Source organism: Paramormyrops kingsleyae, chromosome 6, assembly GCF_048594095.1.
Source record: "Paramormyrops kingsleyae isolate MSU_618 chromosome 6, PKINGS_0.4, whole genome shotgun sequence".
NCBI classification, from domain to species: domain Eukaryota; kingdom Metazoa; phylum Chordata; class Actinopteri; order Osteoglossiformes; family Mormyridae; genus Paramormyrops; species Paramormyrops kingsleyae.
The window spans coordinates 1,407,607-1,422,339 of NC_132802.1; the positions used below are offsets into that span (position 1 = coordinate 1,407,607).

Sequence of the window (14,733 nt, forward strand, 5' to 3'; positions counted from 1 at the left end):
TTGCTGGTAATCCCAAACCCACTCTGCAGCAAAACAAGAAGAAGCACATAAGTAAATCCCCGTTTCTTCAAGTGGGCAGATGGTCTTATTGCCAATGGCAGTTGTAAGGGATTCAAATCTCTAAATGCTTCCAGTAGGAACATAGCAAGCTAATCAGGGCATCTTCCTATTCATCAGCCCCAATCCCATTATGCTCTCTAGCCGACCCCCTGCCTCTCCCACTGCACCATGGGAAAGGCCCAGTACTGTTGATCTGATGACAAGATTACAAGATGGTCACAGATCAACCTCAGTAGGCCTCAGATTATGCTGCCAGATGGTAATATTTTGCTAACAGGCACTAGGTACAATGATGGAGGAGAACCTGTACAGATAGCTGAGTTCATTCACTTGAATTTTGAAACCTTTGTGTCCTTATAAATGATCAAGGCACTACAGCTGGTGTCTTCAGATAATAATTTAGCATGAATGACATCCAAACGCAAGGCCCAGGAGCCAGGAGAGTAACCAGGTACCTGTACCTACTGCTGCGGGAGGTTCTGACCCTCAATGATTTCACTTTACTGGGCATCTTCGGTCAGCTTTAAAACCTTTGGCAAAAGTGTGCATTACGAAAATAAAGTCATTTTTCTAAAGCTGAATATGGTGGCTATGCACTGCCATGCCAGACACAACATCACCATGGATGGGCAGACAGGGGCACCTGCAGGGCTACAGCCCGCTGTGTAGCAGGAGATCACATGGCATTGCGAATGCCATCCCATAAAAACAATGAGATCCAGATGTAAGGACATGCAGCTACTTTCTTACAAGGACTTCTACACCCAGGAAGGGGGTGTGAATGTGCAGGCATTAATGTTCAGGTGTAGGTATGTGAATGTGCAGGTGTAGGTATGTGAATGTGCAGGTGTAGGTATGTGGATGTGGAGGTGTAGGTATGTGGATGTGGAGGTGTAGGTATGTGGATGTGCAGGTGTAGGTATGTGGATGTGCAGGTGTAGGTATGTGGATGTGCAGGTGTGAATGTGCAGATGTGGAGGTGTAGGTATGTGGATGTGCAGGTGTAGGTATGTGGATGTGCAGGTGTAGGTATGTGGATGTGCAGGTGTGAATGTGCAGATGTGGAGGTGTAGGTATGTGGATGTGCAGATGTAAATGTGCAGATGTGCAGGTGTAGGTATGTGGATGTGCAGGTGTAGGTATGTGGATGTGCAGGTGTAGGTATGTGGATGTGCAGGCCCAGGTGAGGTGACATGCCTTTTTCCCTGTCTGCCCCTGAACATGCGCCCAGACTCAGGTGCCTGAGTCTGTAACCCCGATGCCTTTTTTGTCTCTGTGTGTTGTGTTTTTCTCCTTTGTGCTGACATCAATGCAGCTGTCTTTTGTTCCAGTTCTTCCTAAAAATACATAAAATTCTTATTCCTTCCTTCAGGGTCGTGGGGGGTCTGGAGCTTGTCCCGGAGGCTACGGGCACAAGGCAGGGAACAACCCAAGATGGGGCGCCAACCCATCGCAGGGCACAAGGCAGGGAACAACCCAGGATGGGGCGCCAGCCCATCACAGAGAACACTCACACACTATTCACTCACACAGGAACACCTACGGGCAATTTAGTAACTCCAATCAGCCTCGGCATGTTTTTGGACTGTGGGGGGAGGCTGGAGAACCCAGAGGAAACCCCACAATGACACAGGGAGAACATGCAAACTCCACACACATGGAACCTTGGCCCCAGAGGTGTCAGGCGACAGTGCTAAACCACTCTGCCACTGCGCTACCACTAACTGGTATTAATACATTGAATCCATTTCATTAAATATTGCCCCACCCTGGGTCATTCTCTGCCCTGTGCTTGTTGTTTCCAGGACTGGCTTTGTACCCCCTATGACCCTGTATACATCAAGAAGTATCAAAGATGAATGAATGAATGTAATATTTTATTGAAATATTTGTGTAATATCAGTTGTGAGGGCAATTTGATTTTTTGCCACAAGAGGGAGACCTTTCACATTTCTTGTTGTGGGAGTTGCACATTTGTTCTCAAATTGTGTTTGTTTTTATGCTGGTTTTTGCGTTTATTTTTCAGTTTGTGCAATAGCACAAAAAAATCTAAACAAAGAACGTATGACCTTTTCTTCAGTTGGAGTTTTTTTGTTGGAACCCCTCAGGTGACACATAGAGTCGCCAACAAATAGTATGGCTATTAAAGTGATCTCATGTCTCGCTTCAGAAAAAAGCATTTGATGACACATCATCCAGGATGCACACCACTGCCAGACCGCAGACGATCTGCTTTTACTTCTTGTAGCACATTCTGACATTTTTCGGTTAAGTTACAATGTCTATTTTAGAATATATACTATATTAATCCCCATGGGGAAATTCTCTTTTCACTTACCCCATCTTGCTCTCCATGAGACACACAGAGGGAGCAAGCTTGATTGTCACAGTGGATGGTCAGCCAGCGTGTTGAGCCCCTGGAGCTGCGGGTTAACGGCCTTTCTGTTCTGCCGACTGAAACCACCAACCTTCTGATCACAGGCACTCAGGCTCTGGGTGCTTGGAATAAGGTATGGAGCAGAATTTGAGGGTCACTGAGGTAAGAGGAGATGCATTCTAAAGGTGTTTCTCTTATGGCTGCTGGGCCACACTGACCTCATACTTCAGTTCCCATGTGGAAGAGAGTGTGAGAGTGAAATAGTGAAGAGAAATAAAGGGGGGGGGGGGACTGGAAATTAAGATCATCATCTGAGGGAAGTGACCTGTTACAGCCTGAGTGAATGAACATCCGGCTCATAAAGTGACGATGTCACCTTCACCAGTCATTCTGGAGGGAGATGAACACGGTTCCACAGACGTATTACAACACTACACTATAGTAAGATTTTGCATGATTAAATTTCAGCTAAGTTCATCTTTATAGCAACAAATCTGGCATTTGTTATCGTTTGTTCGGTATCCGTTTTTATTAAAATGAAGAAAGGTCTTTTCACCCCATCATGGCTACCGGCATAATGCCATGGGGTGTGGTGCTTGAGAATGCTGCATAGAGCATCATACACTTTTCCAGGTTATGCATGTATTTATTAAGGATTAGGAATGCTGTGGGTAGATCGGCATGGCTGGGGACGCCTTCCATGCCCTAAATCACAGTGTCTGCTTAGCCCCTGTGTCTGAGATGAGCTCTTTTTAAAAATCTTCTCAGTTCCCATTCAGTTCCCTGGGTTGTTTCCTATGCAGGTTTTTTATTTTTGATCTCCGACTGAGCCTAAGAACTGCCCCCTGCCCATCTGCCTTTCTCCTGCCCTCCTGTCGCCCCCCCCCCCCATACCCAGTGCTCTGCCACCAGACATGGGAGCTGCTCTCTCAGGCCCCGTCTCTCATCACTCTGCTCTACCGTTGCCAGAGCAACGACAGGCACAACCGAAGGAACCAGAGGGCGGTCTTTCCTTAGCCTCCGCCCACACTCACGCGCACACACACACACACACAAACACACACACACACACAAACACTGAAACCTAGGGGCGGGAGGGAGGAGGAGCTGACCAGCCCGAGGCTGCGGCTTGTTTCCATGGCAGCCTCCCACACCTCACTGGTACCCAACCCAGCAGTAGCACGAGAACCAGTCCGAGCATCCTTAACAGACCCAGCACAGCACCCAGCCTTGCCTTCCGCCTGCTCCGTCCTAGGGACTTCGCTTGCCTTCATACATCCTCCGTCCCACCAGCAGGACCATGTCCACTCACCCTCTTCAGGGCCGATCGCAGCCCAAGTCCCCTTTCCGGAAGCGAGGCAGCCTGCAGAGCACAGCGAGTCCTGGTGAGTGGAGGCAGTGGAATCCCTGGATGGGTGGAGGTGGGGGGGGGGACGAGCCTCTGAGGCTCAGTCACAGATTAGGAGGCCAGGCAGCATAAGGGAGGAGAAGCCTGACTCATAGAGAGCCACACTTACTCTGACTGCTGTGTCAAAGGCAGACAGGATGTATTTCTTCAGAAATGCTTATCCACTGTCTTTATTTTTGATGTTTTGGAGATTTACTTCAGTTGTCTGTGAACAGAAGGAGTTACCAACATTATTACAGGGTTGCCAGCTCTCGCACATCTGGCGTGACACTCAGGCTTTCAGACTCACACTCATGCAAGAAATCTTACGGCAAATCTATATTATTCCATTATAAACCTCAAATTAGCTACATCAAAAGTGATGGGTAGTTTGCAAACCCTTCAGACTATTTACAAGGTAATAAAACTGTTACATACATGTAAATGTGAGTGCATGTGTGTGCAGACTTGCCTCAGATTGAAAATCTCACTTCAGCCAGCTGACCAGAAGTGGCAGCCCTTTTATTACTAAATAAAAAATGTCACTTTTCACACCGAATTCCGACTATTAAGCCTCCAGACGCTTTACTCCAGCTGTTTCTGGAGTGTCCTTGGCTGCTTTGACATGACAACGCTTTACTACACTTCTGATGCCCAACAGGGATTCTTTATGTAACAAAAGGACAGTGTTGTGTTGTTTTAAAAATATGCCAGGCTTTTTATAAGCTCAGCCCTCTGCTTGAACTGAGGGGAGGGAAGTAAATGGATTTAACTGTAGACCAGGATAATTTGTCTAGAGATCGATTAAAGCCGCTTACACTTGAAAAAGGTAAAACTGCATCTTTTTTAATCCTGCAGTAAGGCACCATCTCGGCACGGCTATCTCCAGTGAGCGTCTCTCCATAACACATTAAATTATTTTTATGCATCAATTGGCGAGTTATTAATTATGATGCAAATGATTTTTGGGAAGTATTAGATACTAGCTACACATCCATCCACCTTCCAACATTTAATGCAATACTGGGTCACAGGGATAAATCAAAGTCAATTCTGTCATTCTTGATGTGACCTGCCCCTTCACATCTCTTAGGCATGATGCTGCAGAAGCTTGGCTTGAAAAGATCAAAGACAGATCCTTCAGAGACTGTCAGTCGCTCGGTAATTCTTATAGACCCCGTCTGTGAGGAGGAAAGCTAAAATTTACTGGACCGCTAGGGTGTGTTGAACATTTGTCCAGTCCTAATGTCATATCTTCTGCTTTGTTTACTCACATAATATCCAGCACACACACATACACACACACACCCCTCCGTTTCCACACACAAACTTATTTTGAAAGCATTTGGTGCTCATGAAGACACTAATGCACTTCATGCATTGACAAGAAACAGACTGCCTACAATACATTTCCCTACAAAGGACACATACTGTATGAGAACCATATCAATTTAAAGGCTAACAAAATTCAGCCTTTGGTTTTTGCTGGGCATCAGGAAATTGTCCAACCCACTTTGCCACCAGGTACAGAGCAGATCAAGGGCCAGATACTCACACTAATGTGCACTGCATTCATTTTTCCCTCATCAGATTGGTGACCCTGGTGTCACTGGCAGCTCCGGTGTCTATCCCTCCCTAATATTAGAAAGGGGGAGATTGTAGTTCATCTGCTAGTTTCCTCAATACCAGCCTCACTATCTCATCGGTTTAGGTCTGTATTAAGAAGTTTGTGGCTGCATCAGTATCTTGCTAGTAAGACATAGCCCTCAAGCAGCAGCAAAGCTTTTTGCATAAGATAACCAGAGCGGGATAACCAGAGCAGGATAACAAAAGCAGGTCTTGGCAGTCATGTACAGCAAGATAACCAGAGTGGGATAACCAGAGTGGGATAACCAGAGCTGGATAAACAGAACAGGATAACCAGAGCGGGATAAACAGAGCATGATAACCAGAACAGTGGCCTGTACTACGAAGTGGGGTTACTGGCTTATCGGGGTAAATTGTCGGATTTAAGGTACCACAGTTTAAATGGACTTCATATTTGTTCACTCACATTTTGCCCAGACTACCTTAAATCCGACAAGTTACCCCGATAAGCCAGTAACCCCGCTTCGTAGTACAGGCCCCTGGATAACCAGAGCAGGATATCTAGAGTGGGATAAAGAGAGCAGGATAACCAGAGCAGGATAAACAGACCAGGATATCTAGAGTGGGATAAAGAGAGCAGAATAACCAGAGCAGGATAAACAGACCAGTGGCCTGTACTACAAAGCGGGGTTACTGGCTTATCGGGGTAACTTGTTGGATTTAAGGTAGTCTGGGCAAAATGTGAGTGAACAAATATGAAGTCCATTTAAACTGTGGTACCTTAAAATCGGCAAGTTACCCCGATAAGCCAGTAACCCCGCTTCGTAGTACAGTGCATCGGATAACCAAAGTGGGATAACCAGAGCAGGATAACCAGAGCAGGATAACCAGAGCAGGATAACCAAAGTGGGATAACCAGAGCAGGATAACCAGAGCAGGATAACCAAAGTGGGATAACCAGAGCAGGATAACCAGAGCAGGATAACCAAAGTGGGATAACCAGAGCAGGATAACCAAAGTGGGATAACCAGAGCAGGATAACCAGAGCACCACAGTATAGCAGTTTCCATCAGTTGCACCTGTAACTGATTTTAAAAAAGGGTTCAGCGTCTATGCAAATCATTACCAAATTATTATCAAATCATTTCACCGGCCTCAGAAAATATGCTTCCTAAAAGAAATGTGCTGCACTCTGCAGATACAACATCAAGCTGAGACACCAGTAAAAGGCCACTCAGTGTTCTAATGTCTAGCTTTTACTGAATGTGTCATACAGCAGCTAGGTGCCACTGAGGTACTGCACTAGTCTGATGGGTACGGCACAGGTGCTTAATTCATGTAGAAAAAAAATCTTCACTGAAATGCTTATTTAAGACAATCATCCGAGATAATAATGAACACTATCCTATCCTGAGGGTCCTGCAGCTTTCATTAAGCAAATGGCCTACTGACTTATGTGTAAAGAAAGCTACAAATGTCATTAATAATGCACAGGCGGACCGCAGTTCATTAAGCACTGTTAAATATACATCACTGCTCCTAGGATAGAAGGACCATTGATCATTCCCAGATCATATATTCAGTTACCTCATGGCCCCAGAGGAAGTTCAGGAGACTTAAAATTTACAAGAGGAATGATACATAGCCTTCAATTTCAGTAGTATTTTTGGATTCCCCTTTGCTTTTTTCCAGAATGGATGTAGAATATTATCATGCAGATATGTAAGACCACAGATGTCTGATCCACTGCTTCTTGCGACACGCCTTATTCATGAACAGACACTGTGACCCTGTGACACTGCGATGAGCCCAAGAACGAAGGGAAGCAGGGAACCAAAATATATCACATACCCTAATCTGTCACATTTGTCCATGTAACTTTCTCACATTTGTTTGTTTGTTTGCTTGTTTACTTATTTTCAAAATCTGACATTGAAAGCCAATGACAGGAACTCCATTAGCAACTGGAGCTGGCAGAATGCTGTCTCCTGACATCACAATTTACAGGGGGGGTTGTTAATTAGCCCCTTCACCTGGAGATTAGGTGTGAAAAGCAGCATCAGACTGATGGTCCCAGCAAGATAATAACAAAATTAACACCAAATTAAAATCAAACGATCTGGGTTAGGGTACTTTAGATCCCCTTTGCTGTATGGTTTCCCCTAATTGGTGTAATTGGTGTAGTTTATGACTACATGTACTGCCCACACAATTAAAATCATGTAATTCCTCAACCTTGTAACTGCTTATCCAGTGGTGCATCATGGGGGTGGGATCCAGTCCCAAGCATCAATGGTAAGAAGGCTGGGCGACACGCAGCCAGTTTGCTTCTGCTAATCATTCGCTTGCCCACCACAGCTACAGCCTGTAATCATGTGCTGCGTATCAATGATGTCCGAGCATGTTTAGGCCTGAGAGACTCTTCCTCCCCGCCGTCTGCTGTTCTCACACTTCAGCTGTTCACCATTAATGGCCTGCAGTCTAACTGTGAAGTTGATGCCACATTAGTCTGGAGTCTCCTTGCAGTGTTGGGCCTGTGTCTGTGCTCAGTGCGCAGAGCCGTCATTCTGCAGTCAATTCCTAAAAAAACAATGAAGAATTCAGTTAAACTGCATCAGATGTGGCTGGGTCATGGTACAGTGCCACACCTTCCCAGTTCGGGATTTGAATTACATTGGATGGATGGATGGATGGATGGATGGATGGATGGATGGATGGATGGGTGAATGGATGGGTGGATGGATGGATGGGTGGATGGGTGAATGGGTGAGTGGATGGATGGATGGATGGGTGGGTGGATGGGTGAATGGATGGATGGATGGATGGATGTGTTTTCATACTGATATGATGCAGTAACAATGGGAAGGGGAACAAGTGCATGAGCAAATCATTGTTATGCAACCACCAAGTGTAAAAGTAATAGGAAGGATAAGACACAGAGACTCCCACCATAATTACAGTATGATAATGGTAGAGCTAAAATAACACCAACCAACCATTTGATTTTCTCTGCGAATCTTTTCTTCATTATAAAAAGCTTCTAAAGCACTGAAGCATGTGCATGACCAGCCTGGAGATCAGATTATAAAGAGGTGCTGTCATGGCGACTCCTGGTGACCAGACAGATAGCAGTCCTCAAAAATGATCAGCCTTCTGTCTGAATGGTCAGGTGCAGCAGAGTGTATCTGTCAATACAGACACAGATTTAAAGGTAACTGTCACTGGCTAACAAAAGTAGTGAGCTCAGCTGCTAGGAAAGAAAGCAACTTTTCTTCTTAATCTGAAAACATTTATTGATTCCCCCTGGGATCTATAAACATAATCCAAAGTTCATATTATATTATCGTATCTTAAAAGATACACTTTGATAAATAGTTAGAACCATTATGTTAGTTATGTAAGATGCTTTGGATAAAAGTACCCCCGAACAATTCAATAATGAAACCTAATCACATTTGAATAAGGTAATTTGACTGGCTGAACATCACTGGTCACCTTATAGGTCATGGCATTTATCTTCTGCAGTGAATAATTGTATGCAGCCCAGGATATCAACAAATGGTAGAGCAGAAGAGGCATTTATTGCATAAGTCTGTGTGTCGGCATTGATGTTCTTTAGTAAAAGGCAGGTTATGTTGCAGCCACAATGTCACAAACCAGACCCATGCACCTGCAGTGGGCTGCGATATTAATAATTCAGAGCAGCAGGGGGCACCATTGGTTAAGAAAGTGGAAATCTTTGCTGCAGGGGAAGGAAACTGATGACAGGTCAATCACCGTGATATTTCTTGGTGATTATAACCCCCTTCCGCAAAATATACCGAAGGCCCCCCCTCCCCGGCCGGGCAAAATATACTAATGCCCCCCCCACCACCATTTGCAAAATATACTGAAGAACTCCCTCCCCCCCATCCACAAAATATTTCAATCCCTCCCAACCAGTCAGCCAGAGTATTTCCTTTGTGACAGTAGCTGTCACTGTAAAAAAAGACTGCACACCAGTTATGTACAGTGAGGAGACAGTTCATTCACACTGCCAAACTGTCCACATGCAAACGTTCTGTGCTGTGTTGCATGGAAACACTTGTTGCCCAACCGAACAACAACATTACCATGGCATGACATGGCGAATAAACACCCCCAGTAAGACCCCCAGTGAGACCCCAACAGCTCTCTGCCTCCTGACTGCTAATGAGGGACAGATGCACATCTCCACCGCTACAAACTGCCACTGCCAGCAGCGAAAATACACCACAGGGCCATGGTTTGTGTGTGTGTGTGTGTGTGTGTGTGTGTGGATTAGGTTTATATTAAATTGTGGGGGACCAAATGCAAATGGCCTACTGACTTATGTGTAAAGAAAGCTACAAATGTCATTAATAATGCACAGGCGGACTGCAGTTCATTAAGCACTGTTAAATATACATCACTGCTCCTAGGATAGAAGGACCATTGATCATTCCCAGATCATATATTCAGTTACCTCATGGCCCCAGAGGAAGTTCAGGAGACTTAAAATTTACAAGAGGAATGATACATAGCCTTCAATTTCAGTAGTATTTTTGGATTCCCCTTTGCTTTTTTCCAGAATGGATGTAGAATATTATCATGCAGATATGTAAGACCACAGATGTCTGATCCACTGCTTCTTGCGACACGCCTTATTCATGAACAGACACTGTGACCCTGTGACACTGCGATGAGCCCAAGAACGAAGGGAAGCAGGGAACCAAAATATATCACATACCCTAATCTGTCACATTTGTCCATGTAACTTTCTCACATTTGTTTGTTTGTTTGCTTGTTTACTTATTTTCAAAATCTGACATTGAAAGCCAATGACAGGAACTCCATTAGCAACTGGAGCTGGCAGAATGCTGTCTCCTGACATCACAATTTACAGGGGGGGTTGTTAATTAGCCCCTTCACCTGGAGATTAGGTGTGAAAAGCAGCATCAGACTGATGGTCCCAGCAAGATAATAACAAAATTAACACCAAATTAAAATCAAACGATCTGGGTTAGGGTACTTTAGATCCCCTTTGCTGTATGGTTTCCCCTAATTGGTGTAATTGGTGTAGTTTATGACTACATGTACTGCCCACACAATTAAAATCATGTAATTCCTCAACCTTGTAACTGCTTATCCAGTGGTGCATCATGGGGGTGGGATCCAGTCCCAAGCATCAATGGTAAGAAGGCTGGGCGACACGCAGCCAGTTTGCTTCTGCTAATCATTCGCTTGCCCACCACAGCTACAGCCTGTAATCATGTGCTGCGTATCAATGATGTCCGAGCATGTTTAGGCCTGAGAGACTCTTCCTCCCCGCCGTCTGCTGTTCTCACACTTCAGCTGTTCACCATTAATGGCCTGCAGTCTAACTGTGAAGTTGATGCCACATTAGTCTGGAGTCTCCTTGCAGTGTTGGGCCTGTGTCTGTGCTCAGTGCGCAGAGCCGTCATTCTGCAGTCAATTCCTAAAAAAACAATGAAGAATTCAGTTAAACTGCATCAGATGTGGCTGGGTCATGGTACAGTGCCACACCTTCCCAGTTCGGGATTTGAATTACATTGGATGGATGGATGGATGGATGGATGGATGGATGGATGGATGGGTGAATGGATGGGTGGATGGATGGATGGGTGGATGGGTGAATGGGTGAGTGGATGGATGGATGGATGGGTGGGTGGATGGGTGAATGGATGGATGGATGGATGGATGTGTTTTCATACTGATATGATGCAGTAACAATGGGAAGGGGAACAAGTGCATGAGCAAATCATTGTTATGCAACCACCAAGTGTAAAAGTAATAGGAAGGATAAGACACAGAGACTCCCACCATAATTACAGTATGATAATGGTAGAGCTAAAATAACACCAACCAACCATTTGATTTTCTCTGCGAATCTTTTCTTCATTATAAAAAGCTTCTAAAGCACTGAAGCATGTGCATGACCAGCCTGGAGATCAGATTATAAAGAGGTGCTGTCATGGCGACTCCTGGTGACCAGACAGATAGCAGTCCTCAAAAATGATCAGCCTTCTGTCTGAATGGTCAGGTGCAGCAGAGTGTATCTGTCAATACAGACACAGATTTAAAGGTAACTGTCACTGGCTAACAAAAGTAGTGAGCTCAGCTGCTAGGAAAGAAAGCAACTTTTCTTCTTAATCTGAAAACATTTATTGATTCCCCCTGGGATCTATAAACATAATCCAAAGTTCATATTATATTATCGTATCTTAAAAGATACACTTTGATAAATAGTTAGAACCATTATGTTAGTTATGTAAGATGCTTTGGATAAAAGTACCCCCGAACAATTCAATAATGAAACCTAATCACATTTGAATAAGGTAATTTGACTGGCTGAACATCACTGGTCACCTTATAGGTCATGGCATTTATCTTCTGCAGTGAATAATTGTATGCAGCCCAGGATATCAACAAATGGTAGAGCAGAAGAGGCATTTATTGCATAAGTCTGTGTGTCGGCATTGATGTTCTTTAGTAAAAGGCAGGTTATGTTGCAGCCACAATGTCACAAACCAGACCCATGCACCTGCAGTGGGCTGCGATATTAATAATTCAGAGCAGCAGGGGGCACCATTGGTTAAGAAAGTGGAAATCTTTGCTGCAGGGGAAGGAAACTGATGACAGGTCAATCACCGTGATATTTCTTGGTGATTATAACCCCCTTCCGCAAAATATACCGAAGGCCCCCCCTCCCCGGCCGGGCAAAATATACTAATGCCCCCCCCACCACCATTTGCAAAATATACTGAAGAACTCCCTCCCCCCCATCCACAAAATATTTCAATCCCTCCCAACCAGTCAGCCAGAGTATTTCCTTTGTGACAGTAGCTGTCACTGTAAAAAAAGACTGCACACCAGTTATGTACAGTGAGGAGACAGTTCATTCACACTGCCAAACTGTCCACATGCAAACGTTCTGTGCTGTGTTGCATGGAAACACTTGTTGCCCAACCGAACAACAACATTACCATGGCATGACATGGCGAATAAACACCCCCAGTAAGACCCCCAGTGAGACCCCAACAGCTCTCTGCCTCCTGACTGCTAATGAGGGACAGATGCACATCTCCACCGCTACAAACTGCCACTGCCAGCAGCGAAAATACACCACAGGGCCATGGTTTGTGTGTGTGTGTGTGTGTGTGTGTGTGTGGATTAGGTTTATATTAAATTGTGGGGGACCAAATGTATAAGGAAAATGTATGGATAGCACAAATGTATGATTACTGTAAGAGGAAAATCAGATTGCAAGCAAAATTTTGTTACTACTATATTACATCAACAATTGTTTATACTGGATGAAAATGGGGTTAGGGTTATATCTGTTATACAAAGATGGGTATTCACACATATACATTCACTGAGCCCTTTATTAAGAAAATCAGCACATTGGTTTACTTTGTGGCAGCAGAGAAATGCTAAAATCATGCAGATACAGGTCAGAAACTTCAGTTAATGCTCACATCATACACCAGAATGTTGCAAACTGGGATGGTGAAAAGATGAAGGGACGACTCACAATGCGGCACTCCGGCAGAAGGTGTTTTTTACATAAAAAATTGAACATGAAAGGAAAGACTAGAAAACAAAAGTACCACAAGAGGTCAAACCAAAACAAGTAAATAATAAAATAACACTGGACACTGGAAACTAACACTGGACATGCTTAGGGAAACACTAGCACAAGTCAAACACAAGTCGATAAGCAAACACAGGAACAACTACAGCAGAGCAGGGAACAAAACACAAAGCCATGACCAACTGAGTAACAAGGAGAGCAGACACTTAAATACAAATAAGGAGGGCTTATGAGGGGCAGGTGCGGACCATAACAATTAACCAAACACAGGTGAGAGTTACTAACAAGTACTTAAGGGTTCAAATACTAGGAGATATGAGGATACCAATACTTACAAAACTGGGTCACAAGCCAGAATACACAAAGGTACAAAACTAGGAACCATGAAGAAATACGTGATAGATAACAATAATACGTAAAAGGAATAAACCAAGAAATCATAAATGTAAAACTTACAAACATGGTGAGCCAAAATAAAAGGTTAAGGTTGGATGACACAGCCACCTGCTCAGCTCATACAGTCATGCGGCAGCCGCGGGGACAGGAGAACACATAAGGAGCTAGGGACAGGGGATGGCCAGTGACATCTGCTGGCCAAAGAGGGAACAGACATAGGACAGGGAGCCATCCTGATACCAGAATGGGGAAAAAATGTAATCTAGCAACCTAGTGATCTTTGACCATGCTATGATTTTTGGTGCCAGACAGGCTGGTGTGAGTATTTCTGAAACTGCTGGGGTTTTCAAGCACAACAGTATCTAGAGTTTACTCAGAATGGTGTGAAAAACAAAACATTCAGCGAGTGGCAGTTCTGTGGATAGAAATGTTTTATTGAAAAGAGAGGTCACAGGAGAATGGCCAGACTGGCTTGACATAGACATAAAATCAGACATAAAGGTCGCAGTAAGTCAGATAATACTTTGCACAACTGTAGAGAACAGAAAAGCATCTGAAATGTGCAGCACGGCAAATCTTGACGAAAATGGGCTACAGCAGCAGAGTGTATATATACACTCAGTGAGCACTATATATATATATACATTTATACGATATATATACAATATTTATATTGTATATATGTATATGACAATGGGTTGCTTATTAAATCAATGCAAATTCATTGATACAAAGAGATTTACAGAAGGTTGTCCATAAGGAATCAAAAAACAGAAACAGAAACTTTTCTAATACGAAGAAAACGGCAGATTAGTCCGTGGGAAAAGGTTAATCAGCACCTTAAACCCGGAATACAGACTAATTAATGGCCGCCTTTCCTACAAGCAGCCTGAAGCTCATTACTGCAGCGTTCCAGACAGCTGGATAGTTGGAATAGGAATCAATCTCAGGGTAGAGACACCCTGTACCGCCACCCCCACACACACACACACCTATTGTGACAGGACTGCGTTACACCCTGTGAAAGGAACAGGCGGTAGAAAACCGGGTGTTATAACAAAGAGCATACAAGGTTTGCCTTTATATGTAGCATTTCTTGCATCTGCACATCAGTTTTTGTTAAAAGCCAGGTGCGTGTGTATGTTGATGTAACACTCACATTCAGTAACAATCACATTGCTAATGATGCACTGATTTGGAAATTTCGACGATACCGATATATTTTTGTGTAATATTGCTGATACTGATAAGCAGCTATTCTCTGAGCCGCTTGGTGAGCTGAGGAGGGAGATGCCAGCACAGATTATCGCA

The 14,733-nt window shown here is 44.1% G+C and overlaps 1 protein-coding gene across 2 annotated transcripts in view; it reads left to right on the top strand.

Moving 5' to 3' along the window:
• The first annotated feature begins 3,532 nt into the window (after positions 1-3,532).
• Positions 3,533-14,733, top strand: part of ampd2b (adenosine monophosphate deaminase 2b) — a 42,927-nt gene continuing 31,726 nt past the window's right edge. For both annotated transcript variants that reach the window (XM_023793430.2, XM_023793431.2), the window contains exon 1: positions 3,533-3,822. In XM_023793430.2, coding sequence (XP_023649198.1) covers positions 3,738-3,822 — 85 coding nt within the window. In that variant the 5' untranslated portion in view covers positions 3,533-3,737. The remainder of the gene's footprint in view (positions 3,823-14,733) is intronic.